Raw genomic sequence first — 22635 nt, forward strand, 5'->3', positions numbered from 1 at the left:
AAATTTTGTACACATGGTAGAAAAATTATGAAAGTAGAACATTTTATTACTTTTCACCCCTCTCAGATGGAATATCGTACAAATGTATAAGCAGCCATTTTTGCCTTGTTTCATCTAAGATGTTTTTTGATGCTGAAAGAAAGGCATTTGTTTAAAAAATAAGCTTGGTTGCAATATGTAAAGAAATTCTGTAATGTCACAAGGGTTGCTGAAATGAAAATATATTTGTGATTTCCTTGCAACTGAAACACTCAAAAGGAAAACGACCTTTTAAACAGACCAAAAAAGAAGCCACTGCACATGCACCCATACTAAGCCAGGGACTGTATCAAGCTGATATGAGAAGACTTTCAAGAAAGAATCTTTCCCGGTTTGGTGAAATTTTTTAAACAATGGTTAACACCTGGCCCACGCCTTAAATCTAGAAGGAATAAAGTTCTTAAGTTACTCTGTGTTCTTTCTTGAATCCAAAAAATGTGCCTAGAAAAATGGGCCAAGTCTACACGTGTGGCAAGGTGTGAACAAGAAACTCGCTTTAGCTGGCTGCAGTGCTCCCTGCGATGAATATTCAGGCAGAAAATTGTTACCCCAAATATGACTGTGCCCCCAAGAAAACCAAATCTGGTAGACTACATCAATGCATATGGAAAAATCTTTAGTCCATGCTTGCTGGCACCCTGTGTCTGTATTGGCCTCTAGGAGAATTGTGGCCCCCACGTGCTGGAATCTTTCTGTGGCATAGAAAACAACATTGTGATACCAGCTGTGAAGTGTTAATCAGTTTAATCACAGTTAATTGCAAGTGTTTGCATGTTTTAAGCATTGCTTGTGGGCATCTTGGCTACAAACAACCTAGACCTTACATCCCAGTCTGGTGTGTAGCGTAACAAAGGCTTTTATTGGAGCAACTTGATGCTTTTATATTGGTTATTCAGTCGGCATGATCTTTCACAAAAGAGTTATAGGCAATTTTGCTGCAATAACAGTACTGTTTTTATAGAGTTCGTCATGGGGAGTGCGGCTTGCCCTTTTTACCAGAGTTTTTGCTGAACGACGATTTATTATCGGTCTGTTATATGTGGAACTTGAACAGCTTATATTTTTGTCTCCTCAATCCACACTTCTGCTGCACTTCTGCCAGCATCTCTACACAGGGTGTTTTGACTGATGCCATACCAAGTGAGCACGCTACAAGCCTCGTGTGCATCGTTTTCATGACTCTTTCGATGACCAAATTTCATATTCAGTGACTTTATCAACGAAGTATCCAGCGGCAGCTTGAACATGGGTAGTCATGAGAATTCGCACCAGGCTTGGTTGAATATGTCCAGCACTGCAGCACTGAGTAGTGAACCATGCTGTAAGAGTTGGCAACTAAATTGCCACCTTGTGATTGAAACTTTTCAACCTTACAATCAAGGCTTCAATCACCCAGCCAGCGAGCTGCAGCAAAGGTGTGAACTATAATTATCTGATGTCACATTCTATGTCATAGCGATAGCAGCTGATCCCTGCAGTGGTGGCCCTCAAGGCCAACAGGCATCCCTTTCTGTGCACATGCTTGTGTAGGACTAAGCAGATGGTGCCAGTTTGTTCAGCATTAACACTATGTTGACGCTGTATCAGGAACACATTTTCTTACTCAGTGTGATAGCCTTTGAACCTAGATAATTGCCACCAAGAGTCCTTATTCCGCCAACCTTTCCTTTGCCATGTCATTTGCTTCCGCCTTGATGTCATGGAGCAACTTCAGCTATATGAAGCAATGATGGTGTTTGAGTATATTGAGTATCCACACAGCCTTGCAGTTTTCCAACCTGAACATTGCTTCATTAAAAGCTGACATGATTTGGTCTCAGCAGACAGATCAGAGTTAAAAATGAACTCTCATAAACTTCTTTCAAAGTCATTCTAACCTTGTCAATATTCCCGTGCCTTTTGATGTGTTATTCAACATTGTCCAAAGCAAGTTGGCTCTTAAAAATCAAGATAACTTTGCGAGGCCACCTACTAGGCTACCACTGTCTCTTCAGCCAGCCTGAAGTGTCTCGCAGCCATCAAAGCAGGAGTGCAAAAAAACGACAAAGAAAAGCGTGGCAGACAAAATGTTCATGGAAATCCATATGTTTATGGACTGTTACACTGACTGAAAAAGATGGTGGCTTCCCAATACAGTCTTGAAGTACGTAGTTGTTTCAGTCATGAACAAACAGCCAGTTGCCCAGTACTGCACAAGCACAGTGTACAGATGCTTATGGATTAAAATTTGTTGTGTGTGCATGTGGTTCAGTGTACCACATATCATTTTCCTGAGGCTGCAGTACACTGGGAAGACTGGTTGCTACTTCAATAGTAGGCCCTTAGAGTATTGCAGCCCTTTGTTCACATTTTGCTGCAGATTGTATCAAATGTGAATACAAACTGTTTTGCAGGACATGTCAGTTCAGTTCAAGCAATTAGACAGAGTAACCCAATAAATAGTTTAAGCCTCCAAAACGTCTTAATGCAGTCCCTATGTTTTGCCTTCTTCCATGGTATAATGCTGTTGCTTGCTAGGAACTGGTGGTTTGACGAGCACACTCTCTTATGTTGCTATAATGACAACTTGTAACAAAGATTTTCCTTCCTAAAGAACGTTTGGATACAGTGCCTGTGAGCTCATCTTTTAAGCTGTTTTTCATTCGATCTGTGCATTTATATCGAACGTAAACTACAAAATATCACTACTGAGAATAAAATAAAAACACACCTGTGTAAAGATTCTGCCAAGATCGTTGGAGTGGTCAGCCACAGGATGCAACGCAGGTGGAAAGGCATCCTGAGTTAAAGCAAAATAACAATCATTGTAAGATGCAGGTAAAAAATTTTATTCTGTGAGGCTTTTGGCATATATACTAATTACCACATTTGTATGTAAAATAGTTTTCCATAATAGCTGAGCAAGGTTAACATCTTGCCCTGTGACTGTCAGCCAGTGCTACCCATGGCAATGGTGGCAAGTATGGCACGTCCTTTCAGATGGAACTTTTGTGGGTTACATGAATTCAAAAGAACTTAGGTTCACATAATACATGACATCTGTGGTTAGAAGCATGTGTTGCATGCAGCACCAATGCATGAGTGGCACTGCCTAACACTTCCAGGGCCAGACTTAGTACATAAACAATGCAAATGTGCAACAAAGTGAACAGGTGGATAGCTGCTGCTATAACTCAAAGATTGCATGCATCATGCAGATGTGAATGCAGCTCCCATAAGGAGCGGGTTGCCCTTTGGTGCACTTCACTCCTCTCCCTCTTTTGTCTTCATCGCATGCTGGTGCCATATGGTAATAATGAACAAAAATTAAGCACCTCAGTTCCCATTCTTGTTTCACTACATGCTGTAAAGTCGTCTAAATGCGCTTAAGACTTAAGGATGTACTTCAGCCATTTTGTCTTAAAAATATATTTTGCTTGGCTTCACTACACCTTAATGTAGCGCAAATTCTAGACAATGCTTACAAAAAAACCTACTCCACACAATAACACCTTCAATTAAGATTACACAGTCTATGGCTTCGAGATGTGTACATACATACTTGATCCATGGTTACAATGAAAATATAAGTGACTGTTCTAATACACACACTTAGCATACTGCATAACAGTCACCTGGTTCCAAAATGGTTTTTTGTTATCACACATAGGACGGCCACAACTATAAATTTAATTCTGGCAGTGACCTAAGTCACGGTCAAAACTTTCACAGTGCAATCAATAAAAATTTTCGAATTTAGAGCAGTTAGACATAAACAGGGCAAATAGTTTTAAAGTGTTAAATAATGAACTGTTATGGAATCTGGCGCTAGAAAGCCATGCGCCTAAAACATAGGTACTGTTTATCATATAAGCACATTATATTTTTGCATACTTTCCTAGGGATCACATCAAACAGTTTGCTTACGTGTAAATTTTGCTAGTATTAGCCCTTATCTTTTCACATTTGGCTTACTGCAGCTTTATGCGCATGCAAATGGGCCACTACTACCTTCAGCTGAAGGCCAAACACTATGCCGTCCAACAAACATGCATTTTACAACACCGACAGTACACTTAGAGAATGAGCAACTCTTATAAACAGTGCAGTTCTTTGGACATACATTGATATATGTCTGTAAAACAATGATTTTTGCTAAAATGATAACTTAATCTAATTGGTACTGAGCATAATGCATCATGCAAGAAACTTGCATTTACCGGACACCACTATAGATGCTGCGACCTCTGCGGCTTCTCCACAATCTGGCATAATGTACTCAAGTTGCCTGTAAACCCTGGAAGGTGTCTAAGATACTTTAAGAAGCTCAGCAAACATGAGAAGGACCTAAAATGAAGGTCAGAGAAGCAAAGCAAATTTTTAACCATTCCTCTCTATGTTGCTATGAATGTGAAGGTGCTAGCAAATGATGTATTTGAACTGTATCTTTAGTCGTGCAATAGTAGAGAGCATATTTTTGCAATAATTATGTCATAGAAAAGAATGACAGAAACCAATCTAATTAATATTTTTCTAAACTTGCACGAAGTTTTCGTCATTATGCTGATGCACACACCTGCATACCTCTACTGTGAAGTCTTGTTTCAGTTTCTTATTTTATTGTTACATAGTAATTTACATCATACACTTGTCCTGAAATACATCACTTTGGGCTCCTTCAGTATTTTTTTTCTTACTTGAACACACATGCCTATACAGGGCAAGCACTCAAATATATGCAAAACTGCCACAGGACTGGCCACTCGAGGTCGACATGATTGTACAGCGCAAAAGACGAGGACTGAAGGAAGAACACAACACAGGCGCTGTCACACACACTCAAGGCACTTTGCGAGATTCTCAGGCTTCTTTCATGCTCCTAAAAACATTATGTAGCACATATTGAGCCACAGAAAGCTGTACTGGGAAATTTTCACGTTGCTCTACAATTTTATAATTGAAACTCTTTATCTAATTATAATATTTGATAAGTTTATTAATTGATCAAGGCTAATTAGGTAATTAGGCAAAATGCAGCAAATCCAAGTATTTCCAAGAGACAGGAAACAACATTACCTAGGTTCTCTGCAGCTAGGTGGCATTTGCATATTTTTTTAAGTTTGCTAAAGTTACATGGCATAACCTGCATATGTCCCATGGAACAGGTGTCACACCAATCACTCTAAGTGATGCCACTAAACTAGCCATTGCACTTAAAACATACAGGGTAAAAAAAGTAAACTCTAGGTAAGAGCATACCAAGGCCTCTATTGCTGAAAAGGGAAACTGATGGGAGACGTCTGATCTCCGGCTATGAAGCTGCTTCATCCTCACAGCTGGCAATGAAACGGCCGCAGCCGCAGTCCTGAAATAAAAGAGAAATATTTGACACTACAATGATAACACAGAACACAAAAAATCTGGTGGCAAGTTTATCTTGGAGAACAACTGCTGCTACATTAGGTTTTGTATATTGGTCAGCTTATTGTTAAACTAAGCTTGCCAAAATTTTATATCTTAATGGCTTTGCTCTTTACAAACTAAAAGCTTTGCCCAAATCATGCACTTATGCACTACTTACGCTATGAGATGTTTACTGATCCCTTACAATGAATGGCTTCTAAGACAAATTACTTCACACAAAAGGATGCATAACTTATGAGTGTTACTGACATTAAACACCAAGGTAGTACCTCTTTATAATAGATAATGGTGGACTTCAAGCACATTTTTCTCACAGATACAGGTTGATCGGTCTGCCTTAATTTTTCACCAGCAGCAGAAATTTTGTTATTAATACTTGTGCAATATAGGATGACGCTGTGATGTGTGATATGATCCTGAGTTGATATGATATGATCTGATATGATCCTGATTTGGCACCTAGAATTCAAAACTGAATATCTGTACCCAATACGCAATGGCACAGCAGCAAAGTAATTAAACATTAAACAAGTCCAGGTATCCAGTGCACAGCGCCAGCTGTTGAATAACAACATTGCACAAGCATCGACTATATAGATATATCGTAGTATGGTGCACGGCAGGCGTAGTGGCGGCCTCAGCAAAGAACACAGCCATGGAGCGACGCGCCCGCATGAGCCATCGCCGGCAATTCTCTCGCGTAAATTGATATATCTCGTCACGGCACAGGCATCGTTTTCTGGCCGCCGAGGTGCCGGCGCCACTGATCCTCACCTGCTCCGGCCGTCTCCGTTCAAGTGACGGCGTATCCAGTAATCTGAACCCAAGCAGGACACCTGTTACCGCCAAGCAGTACGCTAACAATAAAGAGGTTCTTATACTCTGACCGGCAGCTCACGCGGCGTTGACCCGCAGTGCCGTTGGAAACTCACCACACGCTTTTAATACCACAAACGCGCAGCCGACATTTCACGCCCGCAGATCAAAGTCGACGGGCGCAGGCTCTACATGCTACGCGCCGCAGTCGCGCGCTGCCTGCACAATCAGCGATGTGGGCGCGAAGAGACACAGACGATAGCACGGAGCGTACTGGCAAATCTGCACAATGCGCGTTTAGTGAGCGACCTACTGCACACAATCGCACGAGCTAGGGGATTGGCGCCACGTACGCGCCAGCTAGCAGATACCGCGCACAAAGAAGCGCCGCCGGTTCTCGCTCAAATGATCGCTGTACAAACACTCACACACGCGCAACGCAGTAAACCCTTAACCAGCCGCCACATTTTTCAGGCCGCGGTTAGGCGGCGAAGCTTAGCTCACGTCGCACTGCACGTAACTATTATGGTAGTGGCTTGCGCTTCGGGGAACATGTCGAATGCTCACATCCACACAATTAAAGACGCGGCAAAGTCCGTCATCATGTAAAATACCCTTTTTAAAGTACACCCGCTTGACTCTAAGCACTCAAGTCGCCTCGATTACGACAAAGCTCGAAGAAACACAGTGATCGTGCAAAATGGTTCTGGACGGCCACCTGTCGCGACATGTTGTACTGAGACCTTCAATAAGTCATATCAGCGCGTCTCCTCACTTTGAACACATGCACACTCATATAACGTGTAATAATCGTTCAAAGTCACTTACCGTGGAGTCTTGGGGGTTCAAAGCTGTGAGAAACAACAACCACGGTAGAAGAATGCGCCGTCGCTGACAATGGCTGCTCCTTTGCGGCTTTCAACGCACGCGCGCGCGCTCCGAAGGCTTGTGCTCCTCCGCGCGTAGTTCCGACGTTCCGACTTTCGGCGTCCTGTGCAGCGCCAAGGCGCGGCTACTCCGAACAGAAAAACAGCGCCGACACACATCGCGCGGGATATTTCGAATCTGACTGCAGAAATAAACCTACTCAAATTGTCGCTGCGGCTCACTGCCTTGTTGGTCACGGCTGAGTTATTCTTTTCTCTATTTGGCTCGTCTCAGATATGGGTGTATTTCAACACTCCCACTTTCCCGTACGCCACCGTTATTCCTTAAAAACCCCCATTTTACAACCGCAATGGCCCTTCAAATAGGGTCGGGGGTATAATAATGGTTCTAGCTTATTTTACTTCTTCTCGTGGGAGTACTCATTTTAGGCTAGGGGGAAAAAATGGCATATCAACTGTTAAAACGCCCATATGGGCTCATTTGTGTTTACAGTGCAGGGATCTCGTTCCAGTCATTGTGCCCGAAACAGGCGATGCCAAAGCAGGGATCTCATTCCAGTTATTGGGCCCGAAACAGGCGATGCCAAAGCAGGGATCTCGTTCCAGTCATTATGCCCGAAACAGGCGATGCCAAAGCAGGGACCATCTTCTCGTTACAGTCATTGTGTCCGACCGGCAGCGCCACGACAGGATGCTACGAGATCGTGCGCAGCGCCACGACGGGGTGCTACGAGATCGTGCGCAGCGCCACGACAGGGTGCTACGAGATCGTGCGCAGCGCCACGACAGTGTGCGTCACCATTAGCCCATTGTACATTCACGTGCTCGTCTTTTGAGGGGTTCCTTCTTGCCCTCAACTGCGAGAGTATAAAAACAGCTGCCCCCGGACGCCAAAAGGAGGGCTCCGATTTCTTCAGTTGAGTGAAGTGCTCTCCCGTCTCTCTACTTCGGTCAAACCTGACCGCCAACTCTTTGCGATGTTAAAATAAACAAGTTGTTTCGTTGTTACCAGTCGACTCATGCTTTGCCGGGACCTTCGGATGCTTCCAGTTGTACCCCAGGCCGCCAGGCCAACGCTACCCTTGGGGCTTGCGACCCAGGTACAACCACGGGCGTCAGCGCCGAGTTCCCAACAGATCGTACCAGCGGTCCGGATCCGAAACATCTGGTGCCAGCGGTGAGATCGCCTACGACTTCAAACATCTGGTTGGCAGCGGTGAGATCGCCTACGACTTCAAACAACGGTCTGCCAGCGGCGGGATCGCGACAACGGAGGCCAGCAGCAAAGAGATGCAGTTGACTGTATGCTGAGCAGCTCAACGACGATCCGGGAGCAGTGCAACGAGCCCTGTGTGACGACTGGTTGCCTGCAGCGGAACGACTGCGCGGAATTCCTGCCTGCGAGGTTTGGTGAGTGCGGGACTTTCTTCTTCTGAGCTTTGCCAGGCTTTTTGTTAGTGTCAGAAACAGAGCTGGTAATTGTGGTTGTCGTTGCTGCCGGGTTAGTTTGCGGCAAGACAATAGTAAGCAGTAGAGAAAGCAGCATTCAGAGCAGCCATGGATTTGAAGTCGTTGCGCAAACCGAAATTGTTGGAGCTTGCAAGAGAGTTGGGTCTGGATGTCTCAGACAAACTAAGAAAACCAGAACTGCTAAAGGCTATTCTTGAGTTAGAGGCTGAGGATGACGAGCTGTCGGAATGCCTTGAGACTATTGAAGAGAGGGAGACTGCAAAAGAAAAAGAAGAGCGTGAACGTAAAGAACAGAAAGAGCGAGAGCAACAAGAGCGTGACCGTCAACACGCTTTGGAAATGAAGCGTCTTGAGGTAGAAATGGAACGCGCTCGTAATGGAAGTCAGGCACACGGTGCAGGAGAACGCGTATTGTTCAAAATGACTGACCTGATGCGGCCGTTTAAGCTTGGAGAGGACATTGGTTTGTTCCTGGTTAACTTTGAGCGAACGTGCGAGAAGCAGGGGTTCTCTCGGGAAACGTGGCCACAGCGCTTGCTCACTTTGTTACCCGGCGAGGCGGCCGACGTAGTCGCTCGCTTGGATAGAGAGGAGGCAGAGGATTTCGACAAAGTAAAATCGAGTCTGCTAAAAAAGTACCGGCTGTCTGCGGAAGCGTTCCGTCGGAAGTTTCGGGAAAATGAGAAAGGCAAAAGTGAGTCATATACAGAGTTTGCGTATAGGCTTATGTCGAACATGCAGGAGTGGCTCAAAGAAGAGAAAGCGTTTGGTGACCACGATAAAGTTCTGCAGTGCTTCGGGCTAGAACAGTTTTATAGTCGGTTACCGGAGAACGTGCGATACTGGGTCTTGGATAGGCCAGACGTGAGTACGGTGGCTAGAGCCGCTGAGCTAGCCGAGGAGTTTGTGACGCGTCGAGCTCGCGGAGCTAAGGACGGTCAAAAGGGTGAATTTGGCTCGAAGTTTGAGAGGCCGAAGTTCACACCCATGAGAGCAAAGGGGAACACGCGTAGTGCGGATGCGAGTGGAAGCAGTGCGACCGAACCTAAGGAGACGGCGGCAGCCGAAGCCAAACGCAGAAAGCGGTTCGAGATGAGGCGAGCGCGCTTGTGTTATACGTGCCAGAAGCCGGGTCACTTTTCGGCGCAGTGTCCGGAAACAACACCAAAAGTTGTGTTTTTTTCAATAGGCAGCACTGACGAGAACATGAAGCTTCTCGAGCCTTACATGCGAGACCTCCTCGTGAACGGGAAAGAGTGCCGAGTGCTTCGCGATTCCGCAGCTACGATGGATGTAGTTCACCCATCTTACGTAGAACCCCATATGTTCACGGGCGAGTGCGCGTGGATCAAGCAAGCCGTGGAAGCTCATAGCGTGTGTCTGCCAGTAGCAAAGGTGCTTATTGAAGGACCTTTCGGAGCGCTTGAGACAGAGGCGGCAGTGTCATCTATGCTGCCACCCCAGTACCCGTACCTATTTTCAAACAGGTCCGATCACCTCCTGCGCGAGAAGGGGCTTTTGTTTGGTGAAGCTAGTGTTCAGGCCTTAACCAGATCGAAGGTTCGGGAGCTCGCTGCAAAGGCGGTAGTTGCGGGGCCGACGTTATCAAACAACGAAAAAGGGTCAGAGGCGCAGCAAGCTGATATTCCGAGCACGCCCGAACTGAATAAACTTGAGTCTGTAACGTTAAAGGCGCCAGATACTGGAGAGGAAACGCCCGACGCGGGAAAGTTAGAAGAGCTATCTACTGATTTGCTCATCGCGCCGACGTCAGACGGACTTGATAGGTTGCTAAAAGTCAGCCGGACGGCTTTGATAGCCGAGCAAAAAAAGGATGGCAGCCTGGAAAACGTGCGCTGCAATGTCAAAGAAGGTATCGCCAGGAAAACTGCGCGTTTTGTGGAAAGAGGTGGAGTCCTGTACCGGAAGTATCTAGACCGCCGAGGAGTGGAGTTCGATCAGCTGGTCGTGCCTCAATGCTATCGTCAGGATCTGTTGCGCTTGTCACATGGGGGTTCGTGGTCCGGACACCTAGGAGTTAAGAAAACTAAGGACCGTCTCTTGCAAGAGTACTATTGGCCAGGGTGTTTTCGGGACGCAGACCATTTCGTGAGGACATGTGACACTTGTCAGCGGGTGGGCAAACCAGGGGACAAATCAAGGGCGCCGTTGAAATTGGTACCTATCATAACGGAGCCTTTTAGACGGCTCGTTATTGATACTGTGGGACCTCTGCCGGTAACAGCCACGGGGTACAGACACATTTTGACTGTGATCTGCCCAGCGACAAAGTTCCCTGAAGCAGTGCCGCTTAAAGAACTCAGCTCAGTTGAGATAGTTAATGCACTACTGTCCATATTTGCGCGAGTTGGTTTTCCTGCAGAAATTCAATCAGATCAGGGCACAGTGTTTACTAGCGCTTTGACGACAACTTTTCTCGAAAGGTGTGGGGTAAAGCTGTTACACAGCTCAGTGTACCACCCACAGTCGAACTCCGTTGAGAAGCTCCACTCCGTCATGAAGCGCGTGTTGAGAGCCTTGTGTTTTGAACATCAAACTGACTGGGAGCTGTGTCTGCCTGGGGTGATGTTTGCGTTAAGAACCGCGCCGCATGCAGCTACGGGGTTTTCGCCAGCTGAACTGGTGTACGGTCGCTCGCTTCGATCTCCGCTTCGCATGCTTCGAGAATCATGGGAAGGTAGGGGCGACGACCCAGTCGTGGTGGAGTACGTACTTAAGCTCCTCGAACGCTTAAGAAGGGCACAGGAGTTGTCAGGTGAAGCAATGACAAAGGCCCAGCAGAGGGCCAAGGTTTATTATGATCGGACAGCCAGGGCCCGTCGTTTTGAGGTTGGCGATGAGGTCATGATATTGCGCACATCGCTAAACAACAAACTAGACGTGCAGTGGGAGGGCCCAGCGCGAATTGTTCAGAAACTGTCGAACGTTAACTACGTGGTAAGTCTGCCAGGAAAGCGGAAAGCACAGCAAGTTTACCACTGTAATCTGCTCAAACCTTATAGACAAAGGGAAGCAGTGGTGTGCATGATGGTAAACGTTCCTGAAGAGCTTCCGGTCGAGCTTCCGGGACTAGGCTCAGTGACGAACAGGGAAGACACCGGTCAAGTCATTAGTGACCTTATCAGTAAAGCACCGCTGTCGCCCGAGCAGAAAACCGAACTACACCAGCTATTACAAGAGTTTCAAGGTCTGTTCTCTGAGAGGCCTGGTAGGACTTCTGTACTTACTCATGATATAGAACTTACCTCCACAGAGCCAGTACGATCCAAGGCGTATCGGGTGTCACCCCGCCAGAGCGATATTATGGAGGCTGAGGTAAAGAAAATGCTACAGCTCGGTGTTATTGAGGCAGGTGAGAGTGACTATACCTCCCCTTTGATTTTAGTTGAGGTACCGGGCAAGGAACCTCGTCCTTGCGTCGACTACCGCAGGCTTAATTCCATCACTAAGGATCAAATTTATCCGATCCCTAACATCGAGGAGCGCCTTGAGAAAGTTAGTAGCGCTCAGTTTATTTCCACCCTAGATCTTGTCAGGGGTTATTGGCAGGTTCCACTTACAGAAGAGGCTAGTAGGTATGCGGCGTTCATTTCACCAATGGGAACATTCCGTCCTAAAGTGTTGAGTTTTGGTTTGAAGAACGCGCCATACTGTTTTTCAAGCCTCATGGATAAAGTGTTGCGGGGACAGCAAGAATTCGCTTTACCGTATCTAGACGACGTAGCGATATTCTCCGCATCCTGGTCTGAGCATATGACACACTTGCGGGCAGTGCTAACCCGCCTGCGCGAAGCGGGCTTGACAGTCAAGGCTCCTAAGTGCCAGTTAGCACAGGCCGAGGTTGTCTACCTCGGTCACGTGATTGGTCAGGGTCGTCGCCGCCCCTCTGAAATAAAAGTGGCCGCTGTGCGAGACTTTCCGCAACCGCGCACCAAGACCGATATTCGGTCGTTCTTGGGTGTCGCCGGCTACTATCAGAGGTACATCCCTAGGTACTCTGATATCGCGGCTCCCCTGACGGATGCTCTAAGAAAAACAGAGCCTCAAACAGTCGTCTGGGACGAGACAAAGGAAAGAGCTTTTAGCGCCCTAAAGAGTGCCCTAACAAGCCAGCCTGTGCTACGATCGCCAGACTATACAACAGGGTTCATTGTTCAGTGCGATGCTAGTGAGCGAGGCATGGGCGTTGTACTGTGCCAACGGGAAAATGGAGAAGTAGAACACCCCGTCCTGTATGCTAGTCGTAAGCTGACCAGTCGTGAGCAGGCGTATAGCGCCACCGAGAAAGAGTGTGCGTGTCTCGTGTGGGCCGTTCAGAAATTGTCATGCTATCTAGCCGGCTCGAGGTTTATCATTGAGACGGATCACTGCCCTCTCCAATGGCTGCAGACCATCTCTCCCAAAAATGGCCGCCTCCTGCGCTGGAGCCTCGCTTTACAACAATATTCCTTTGAGGTGCGTTACAAAAAGGGGAGTCTCAACGGTAACGCCGATGGCTTAAGTCGAAGCCCCTAACGTAGGAATCAGCCTCAAAATTGTTTGTTACTGATGTTTTTCTTCCTGAGGCAGGATTTTTTTTAACATATTGCTTTTGTTTAGTGTTTCAAAGTGATGATATGCTTTCTAGTGCAATTTTTCAATTTGTGGACGCGTTCTGAGTGATGCTAGACTACTGTAAGGAACTAGGCAGTGGTATAAAAAGGGGAAAGAGCCTGGCAGGGCTTAGTGAGGGTTGTGCCGTGCTTGCTGACTGAGCGGTTGAGTTTTCAGCGTAGTTCTAACGCTTGCCGGGAACGAGAACAAAAATGTGAACTCTCCCGAAGTCACTTTGCAGTGTCCCGTGCGAACCTGAACGAGAGAACGAGGCCTTCTCTGTGCGCTGCGCTCAAGAAACGTCAAGGGACGCCCGACTTCGGTTATGAGCATCATCGAGCGACATCCCTCCGGACAGCGGATGCAGTCCCCTGTCCATCGGGATCTCCTTCCCCCGGCGGGGCGGTCTGTTGCGTTTCGCCTGCGACACGTGGTTTTGCCGGCGCGACTGCGGCGGGGCGGCAGACATTTTGGCCCGATCGTCGTCGCCGCAACACTCATCGCCAGGTGTTTCCAGGCGCGTCTGCGGCGATGCGACCGCCTAGGGATCCTCCTCGCATTCCAGTCATTGTGCCCGAAACAGGCGAGGCCAAAGCAGGGATCTCGTTCCAGTTATTGGGCCCGAAACAGGCGATGCCAAAGCAGGGATCTCGTTCCAGTCATTGTGCCCGAAACAGGCGATGCCAAAGCAGGGATCTCATTCCAGTTATTGGGCCCGAAACAGGCGATGCCAAAGCAGGGATCTCGTTCCAGTCATTATGCCCGAAACAGGCGATGCCAAAGCAGGGACCATCTTCTCGTTACAGTCATTGTGTCCGACCGGCAGCGCCACGACAGGATGCTACGAGATCGTGCGCAGCGCCACGACGGGGTGCTACGAGATCGTGCGCAGCGCCACGACAGGGTGCTACGAGATCGTGCGCAGCGCCACGACAGTGTGCGTCACCATTAGCCCATTGTACATTCACGTGCTCGTCTTTTGAGGGGTTCCTTCTTGCCCTCAACTGCGAGAGTATAAAAACAGCTGCCCCCGGACGCCAAAAGGAGGGCTCCGATTTCTTCAGTTGAGTGAAGTGCTCTCCCGTCTCTCTACTTCGGTCAAACCTGACCGCCAACTCTTTGCGATGTTAAAATAAACAAGTTGTTTCGTTGTTACCAGTCGACTCATGCTTTGCCGGGACCTTCGGATGCTTCCAGTTGTACCCCAGGCCGCCAGGCCAACGCTACCCTTGGGGCTTGCGACCCAGGTACAACCACGGGCGTCAGCGCCGAGTTCCCAACAGATCGTACCAGCGGTCCGGATCCAAACACCGGTTGTTGAGTACGACAGCGAAACCGGTGCCTTTCTGCGAAGACATTGCTTGTGATTGTGAAATGTTGCTTTAAGGTTTCGACAGCTTCGCTGTAAACGGAAGGCTGAGCTGCGTCCCCGCTACCATCACTACGTTTACCGCCGGCAGCTAACTTACCGCTCTGGGCGGCATCCGATGTAAGCAGTAGGCTGGAGAAGACACGTTGACCCTCAACGCCGAGGCTGTGTATAAGCAGGGCCTTGCAACGTTCGGGCTTGAAGTCGGATGCTCCCGATTCCAGCAGGAAGTTCTCGAACATACGGTGTCATTGCGGCCAGGGAAGGAGGGCGGACGGGTACAGGTAGGAATGGGGGCGGCGGAGCAAGTCCAATACAGCTCATGGCGTAGAAAAGTTGCGGGCGCGGTTACGCCCCTCGAAAAGGTCGCACCCTCGTCGCCATTGTTGCATTTCGGCGGAAGCCGCAGAGGAACCGCGAAGACAGTCACGGTCGCAACGGAACTAGCCGCTCTTTATTTAGAGGCACGTATATATGCAGGTGACGACACTGGCGACGTGTAAGGGCAAACTGATATACTGCAGTCTCCCTGCGACACAAGATGCCATCGATCAGTTTTACCATAAGTGGGTGCGTTTTTTTACCTTCGTCTCGGCGCCTCTAGCACACTGTGTCGACGCCGAGCTCTCTGCCGACCGTCAGCAGATTGTCGGCGTCGGTAGTGTGAGACAGGTGCCGACACGAGGGAAAAAACGCTGTCACCTACAGTCGGCATACCGAAATCGTTGTCGGGTCGGCCTGTGTGAGCGAGCATTTACCAGTCGGCGTTCTCAAGGCGCGCTGCTGGTGGCGGGGACGGTGGTCTATCGTGCAAGTCGGATTTGTCGCTTCCGCTTTCGTCCATCGAAGCATGGCGTTCGGGTGCTTTTTCGTAAGGATCGAAATTCTGAGCGCGCATGCGAGATCCAATCTTTTTGTTCCAGCTCGGTCTTCGAGAGACGACATCGGAAATCACAAGCGCAAGCTTAGCTACAGCTGCAGGAACCGCGTATCACGCGTAAAAGCGTCGTTTCGTTTTCGATGCGCTTGGTTTCGTTTTGACCAGTCAAATACCAAAGTAGTTTGACAGTAAACCGCAAAAACACGTATCTATTATCGCAGAAATACTTTAACACTTTGAAAACATGAATCGCAGGAACATCGACTTGATAAACAAAATAATGCTCTCTCACACCTACGGCCGCACTTGTCTATTGTCTTGTCTTGTCTATTGGCCGCATTAGTGCCGGCCTATAATGGCTATCGCGCTCACCTAGCTATCACGCATTTCAGCATGCTTCTACTGAACGACTTCATCCTCACTGCAGATCGAAAAATTCTGATAAAAAATGTTCCACGGCGTTTTCCGCGTTACTACTTCATGATTAAACGCTCTGGCCGATAACCTTTCTATTGCACTTTTTTAAAAAAAGTGAGTACCATGAAAATTGGTTGTCAGTCCCTTTAAGCCTCAAACGAAACACAAGCGATCGGCACATATCGCTGTATGCTCATGTGAAGTCCAAGTGATCGCGCTTTAACAGTTATCTATTGAAAAGGTAGTCGATTTGGTAGAAAGAAGTCGAAAAACTAGGAAATTGTCAAATAGTAGTAGGTTCCAATGTCTTTTTTTCGAACACGCTAGAAATCATTATATTCCGAAGCTTCATCAATGAATCACTAAAAATGTGAAAGGAATCCGTATACCTATATACTGGTAAATCAGTAGCCATGGCAACACCAATCATTGTCTCTCGATCACCATAATCACCGTCGCACTTTTTCTGCTTCACCATTGCCAGTCATGCATCCTTGCTTTCGCCTGTCGCGGTATACATACAATTAAGGTTGTCCCATACATTTGGAAGCCACCTTTTCGTGAAAACGCCATGGAGTGAGACTACCGCTATCGTGCGCGCCATGTGATGTAATTTCCCGTTCTTCATGCCTACTGTGATAAGCATGAAATATGCGTCATTTTTTTTTCGTGAAACGTCTTCAAAATTGGCCAGAGGAGGTCGCTCGCTTAAACCTCGCAACGAAAACATGTTACAGCGTTGTCGCTTATGCCGTGCCAGCATGGCGCCCTAGCGTGGTAACCGTCGTGCAGAGCAAAGGAGCCATTACACCGTCGTGTCGCGTGCACGGATGGCGCCGCTGTAGCTCCACGGCTGACGCAATCGGAGCTAAATTTAACCTCGAGCCCGGCTTTCGGAGAGGCGTATAGCTCGGCAATACGTTTGTCCACCCGAGCTGGAATGGTCACGTTTCAGAGAACTCACTATGTCGTAGCAGGTATAATTTATCCAACTCGTACTTGTGCTTATCAGCCGTTAAAATTTGCGGCGGAGATTTAACGATTCCTCGGCTATGCCTTCCCTGTGTTCGACACGTACGGTGCAGAAATAGCTTTACGTGACTTGGGTCGTAAGACCGAGTGATCGCCAGCCCCTTTGATCATGTTGGAATGTGTCCGTCTTCATAGGGATCGCAAGCGCAGTAAATTGCACTCTAAAACAAAATTACACCCTTTGGGTTGTGTCTTGACACACAACAATAAACGCCATCTGCCTTGTCCGCATTTCCTTTCTTGAACGCTGCGAGCCCGGTACTTCCCAGTAACGAACGGCATGTGCGTTATCAGCATGACATAGCATTCCCGACAGAAAAGTAGCGGGCGTGGCGTTTTAAGAAAGGAAATGCAAGGAAGGCAGGTGACGATTATTGTTCTGTGGCAGATATACATGCCAAAGGGTGCACCTTTGTCTGAGAGTGCAAGGAGGTGCAGGAGCCCCAAGAACACACGAATGCGGCCGGCTCGAGTGGCGCGCGACCGTGTTAGGCGCCACCAGTAGTGATCATTTCTTTACCTTAGTGTCCAAACACTCTCTTCAAGACAAACGGCCCCACTACAAGTAGGGAGCGAGCACGATTGCAAAATTGGACCGTGAGGCGCCCCCTAGCTGCAAGAGATTAAGCTACGCAGGTAAACCTTTTAATGCATGAATAAATGTAACCTGTGGCTTTATTTGGTGTCCCCTATTTCTGTACCCGCACGCCGTCTGCAGCACACACAAGACTTTTCAGTTGCCTCACTGCGGCTGCATCCCTGGTACAGCCTACCTGATTCACCTCCCTCCCACCTCTTCAGTTTCATGAGTAATCGGGCAGAGCTGGCAATAACAATTGGAAAGCTTTTCGAAAAATATTCGCATTTGCGAATAATGATTATTCGATCTAAGGATCAAATAGAATAATGCAACATCTGATTTTTCATTTTAAAGATTCTGATATTCGCAAACCCCTACAAAATACGTTCCACCCGCTTAAAGTAAATTTCTTTAAGCCGGCTTTTAACTGACATTGTATGGATTCATTCATAGGTGTAAGAAGCAGTGTAGCATTATTCCTACGCTTTCCCGTCAGAGGAGTCTGTCAAATCTAATCATTTGACCCGTCAAAAAGGTGCTGCGAAGGATGTCCTATGTTTTTTCTCTTCTTTTCTTACTGTCACGGAGTCTACTCATGCGCAACGTGCCGCTCCTCCCGTCGCAGTTGGCGCAACAACCCTTCAAGCGATCACGCCCACCAATTTCACCAAGAGCTCGTCATCCGACCGCAGGCTCGGGTGGCGAACAACGAGCGTGCTGGTCCTGTTCGCCATCGTGGCGGCCGTGTCGCTGGGCATTTTCCTCGCTGTTTACGTGCTGCACTCTCGGAAGCACGTAATAGAGCACTGCTCCAGCGTCGAGTGCAAGTTGGCCGTCGAAGACATGATATCGCTCGTGGACCCTCACGTCAGCCCGTGCGACGACTTGTACCTACACGTGTGCGGCAAAGCGGGCGACAAGACCTTCGGCGGCGCCGTCATCACGGCGCGGGCTCTCGACGACATGCTCATTTCCGTTCAGCGGGTTCTGCGCAGCCGCAAGAGCAAGGACCAGGGAAAGCACCCGGGCCTCGCGCAACTGGCGACCACGTTCCACTCTTGCTACGCGTTCACCACTTCGTCCAAGCCTCTCGCCGACGCGCCTCTCGCGGAGGCCATCGCCGACGAGACGGACATCCTGGGAACCACCGACGCCGTGTCCGTCCTGCGACGCGCTGTCCGGCTGTCGCTTCGAAAAGGAATCTCCACCCTGTTCACCGCGAGCGTCGTCACCTACCTGGGCGACTTGGCCCTGCACGTGTCGCGCGGGAAATCGTTCAGCGAGAAGCTGGCCCAGCCGACCGACGGCGCGACCGGGCGCGAGTTCGTGGCGCGGCTTTTCGATCACGCGTTCGCAAACACCCCGAACGTTCGGAAGCTCGACGCCAACGACACCGTGCTGCGCCTGCTGAAATTCGACGAGGCTCTCGCGCCGGAAAGCAGCTACGCGAGGGACGAGGAAATGAGCGGCGATTCGAAGGACGAGTTCGCGACGCGGTGCATCGGGGGCCGTGACTGGCTGCGGTTCGTGAACTCCCTATTGCCGGAAAACTCGCGGCTGAAGAAGGCGTCACTCGTGCTCGTCTCCCAGGCGGACAGGGTGAAAAAGGCCGCAGATGAGCTCCGCAAGAAGACCGACTTGGGAGTCATATACATCTTGCTCCACGTTGCAATGGAGATTGGGCGCTTTTACATCGTTCCATTGAGCCAAGTGACAAGGACGTGTTTGCGAATGGCGCAGGAAATTTTACCACCGTTGGTGTCAAACGTGTTCCACAACTTGACGGCCACCACGACATCGGACCCATCGAGAGCTGGCACCGTTTTCGTCAGCATTCGGGACGTTTTCGCTAAGCACCCCCTGACGCTGGGCATAAGCGAAGGCGACGAGAAGAAAGCGGCCTCCTTCCTCGGCAGCGTCAACCTGCGCGCCCTAAAGACCACGGTCAGCGTGTGGCCCAACGAGTCGGGCTGGCAGCCGCACGAGGCCGCCGACTCCTCGCCTGCCGACTTTCCCCGAATTCACGTCGTCCTGAAGACACGCGAGGCCCTAAGACGCCTCGATGACCCGCCTTCCGTGGGACAGGCGACCTTCGGCCGCCACGAGTTCACCAACGACGTCGTCTACTCGCGGCTGCTGAACGAGGTCTTCCTTCCCGCGTCCCTGCGACGCCCGCCAGTTCTGTATTCGGGCCAAGTTCCCAGGGAGTTCAACATGGGCACCGTGGGCGTTCTATTGGCCACGCAAGTGTTCCACGCTAACGAGCCGTCCGAGGACGACCTCCATGATTGGTACGACCAGCACGTGGGTGCCTTCGGTCGCTGCATGAGGGAGTCGAAGCCGACTGCGATCGCCTCGCAGTTCGACGCGCTACCGGATAGCCGGCTGCTCGAGCTGTTCATCTTGGCGTATTCGGTCAAGGTCGCCCACAGGGCGGTCAGGGACCACTACTACGGCTACGACCCCTACGCGAGCAACTTCGGCGACGTGCTGAGAAAGGCGCAGCGCACTTTCTTCCGCAGGTTCTGTCTGCTGTCGTGCGGCGTCAGTGCGCAGAACGACACCAGCGAGTCGCGACTCGCCTGCCTCGTGCCCGTCCTCAGCACGCCCGAGTTCTACGAGGCCTTCGGATGTACAGTCAACAAGGGGGGACAATGCGCCCCCTTATCGTAGAAGGCACAAGAATTGCCTAATAATGGAAGCAATGTGAATGTACAAAACCGAACCTGGTTATAGCCGTTCTCGACGCACCCAGTTTCTCGCCGGACTGATTTTGTTAGCGATATACTTTACAGTGCTGAGTGAGGATCACACTGTGGAGCACGGCAATCTTCCAGAGCACCCGCGGTTATGCAGGAACCTCTGTTTAGCGCTAGTCCTTAGCCGGCCTATGTTACGGTGTCTGTATGTAGTGAATTTCTGTCATCACCTATTTTTCCTGCTTTGTAAGAATTGCTTTAGTACAACTGATATGGCATTTCTGTCTTTCGTTATCTGATATGGCTTAACTGTGGTGTTACATATATTTCCTCTAGTGCGTTAAGGAAATGAGTTTGCATGCTGCTTCTGACACGTTTTTTTCTGTGGCTACTTATACCAATTCTTTACTGCTATAATATATGATTATGGTCATTGTTTTCATTACATACGTCGACTTTGAAAAGTCACGAAAGTAATTACATATACATCTCGATAAAGAAGGATGTCATATCAGACGATCAAGTTATGTACTTCGTGTTTGCCCGAAGTCTGAAACTGTCGGTCGAATTGACGGATCACATCTTGTGACAGAACAGTTATGAATAGCACCAGCAAAAGTGCGCGATAATGATGCGCCATTAGAGTATTTTCAGTCACCACGGGACAAGTGAGTCTGAAATGAATCTGAACAAGATAGTATAACCCACCAATGCATTCGTTATGTCTAGTATAGTAATATGTACTTTTTAGGTTATTAGCGACCTTAGTATTCGCGCATCTAGTCTAGTGCCTAGCTATTCCCTGCTAAAAAGCCAAAATGAGATGATGTCGTTGGCTCCAGTAACCAGTTCTTTGCCCGAATGTCTTGTTACCACGGGCCACTCAGTTTTCGAACGTCGTCTCGGAACGTCTAAGAAAAGTGACTCCTTCCCGTTGACTGCAGCGCCAAGCAGGCGGAAGATAACGAAGTCTTCCAAGTTTCAAAGCCCACGCTCGATATTGTATTACACTGCAGTATTTCACTCTCTCGGGGCACTAAAAAAAATGAATTATGGGGTTTTACGCGCCAAAACCACTTTCTGATTACGGGGCACGCCGTAGTGGGGGACTCCGGAAATTTCGGAACGGGTGCACTCCGGAACGGGCGCAAGGGAAGGATGCATGCCTAGCCCGAACTATGGTCACATGTCGTCACCTTGTCATATCTCCTTGTGTATAAGTGCGTTCTTTAACAGTATTAAACAGTTGGTAGTTTGCGCTACGTACGTCCACGTCCTGTCCTTCACTTAATATCGTCAGTGTAAAACTAAGCGCAATATAACCATGAATAAACTATGCCAGCGCGATTGTCATGCATATGGCGCCTGGATTCCAACGTGGTTGCGTTCAAAGCTTGCAAGGTTGCTTATGTCAGCGAACTTTACTCGTATCACAGTCGTGGGCTTCGTGCTTCGAATCAAGCTAATCAGATCTTTTTTAATGCGTACGCATTTCTACGCTTGCCCAACGAGATAACTGTCCATCCGTGCCGTCAGACGATCGATTTCAAGATGGCGCCCGCAGCAGCTGGCGAACTCCCCTTCGTGCTGCCGCTCGCTTCAATGCGAGAACGCGCAGCGCACGCAGCTGTCGGCGCACTGAGGCCCCACCGCAGATTGCTTTCAACCGGCCGCCGTGGTTGCTTAGTGCTGGGCTGCCGAGCGCGAGGTCGCGGGATTTAGGTGCGCGTTAAAGAACCCCAAGTGGTCGAAATTTCCGGAGTCCCCCACTACGGCGTGCCTCATAATCAGAAAGTGGTTTCGGCACGTTAAATCCCATAATTTAATTTAAGAATGGGGACCGCTAAAGCCCCTTGATAATTTGAAAGTAGCGCCATTCTGTGAACTTTGCCGCCGCGCCGCCGACCCTCGCACATCCTCCTCTCCCGCCTCTCCACTCGGCCCTTTTCTGACCGATGATTGGCCGCTCCGACTGGCCCCAGCCGTCGCCTTGGAAACGCGCGCGAAAGCGTCGCTTTGCTTGTGTTGTTGTTTTTCTTCGGCGCCATGGGCAGGCCGTGTTCATCTGTCGCGGGTCGAGCTTTATTCAGCTAATTCGAACTCTGCATTTCGCACCGCGTTATGCCGCGTTGCTGCGCATTTCAGTCCAAAACCCGGCGTGAAAATGCCTTCATGCTTTTCACGATTCCTCGAGGGAAGAACGACATTAGTCGCAGAAAAAAGTGCATTCACAACATCGGACGTAAGGACTTCACTCCGACGAATCACACTGTCCTCTGCGAGGTACTGTGCATTGATTGGTGCATAAACTCAAGAGTGCTTAAGAGTGCGAATGCAAATATTTGTTCGAACAGAGGCTTCTGTGAGGGCACTTACCGTTACCAGTAGCAAGTGTGGAAGCAAAAGTGTCGGCATGCATGCTGCGGTAT

The 22635-nt window shown here is 48.9% G+C and overlaps 1 protein-coding gene across 1 annotated transcript in view; it reads left to right on the plus strand.

Annotated features, from left to right (window-relative positions):
- The window catches only part of LOC142592561 (uncharacterized), a 45871-nt gene extending 25331 nt beyond the window's left edge, over window positions 1–20540 (plus strand). The window contains exon 4 of the mRNA XM_075704079.1: window positions 18133–20540. Within this exon, the coding sequence (XP_075560194.1) occupies window positions 18133–20180 (2048 nt within the window). The 3' untranslated portion in view covers window positions 20181–20540. The remainder of the gene's footprint in view (window positions 1–18132) is intronic.
- The last annotated feature ends 2095 nt before the right edge of the window (window positions 20541–22635 follow it).

The sequence above is a fragment of the Dermacentor variabilis genome, chromosome 9 (genome assembly GCF_050947875.1).
Source record: "Dermacentor variabilis isolate Ectoservices chromosome 9, ASM5094787v1, whole genome shotgun sequence".
Taxonomy (NCBI): Eukaryota; Metazoa; Arthropoda; class Arachnida; order Ixodida; family Ixodidae; genus Dermacentor; species Dermacentor variabilis.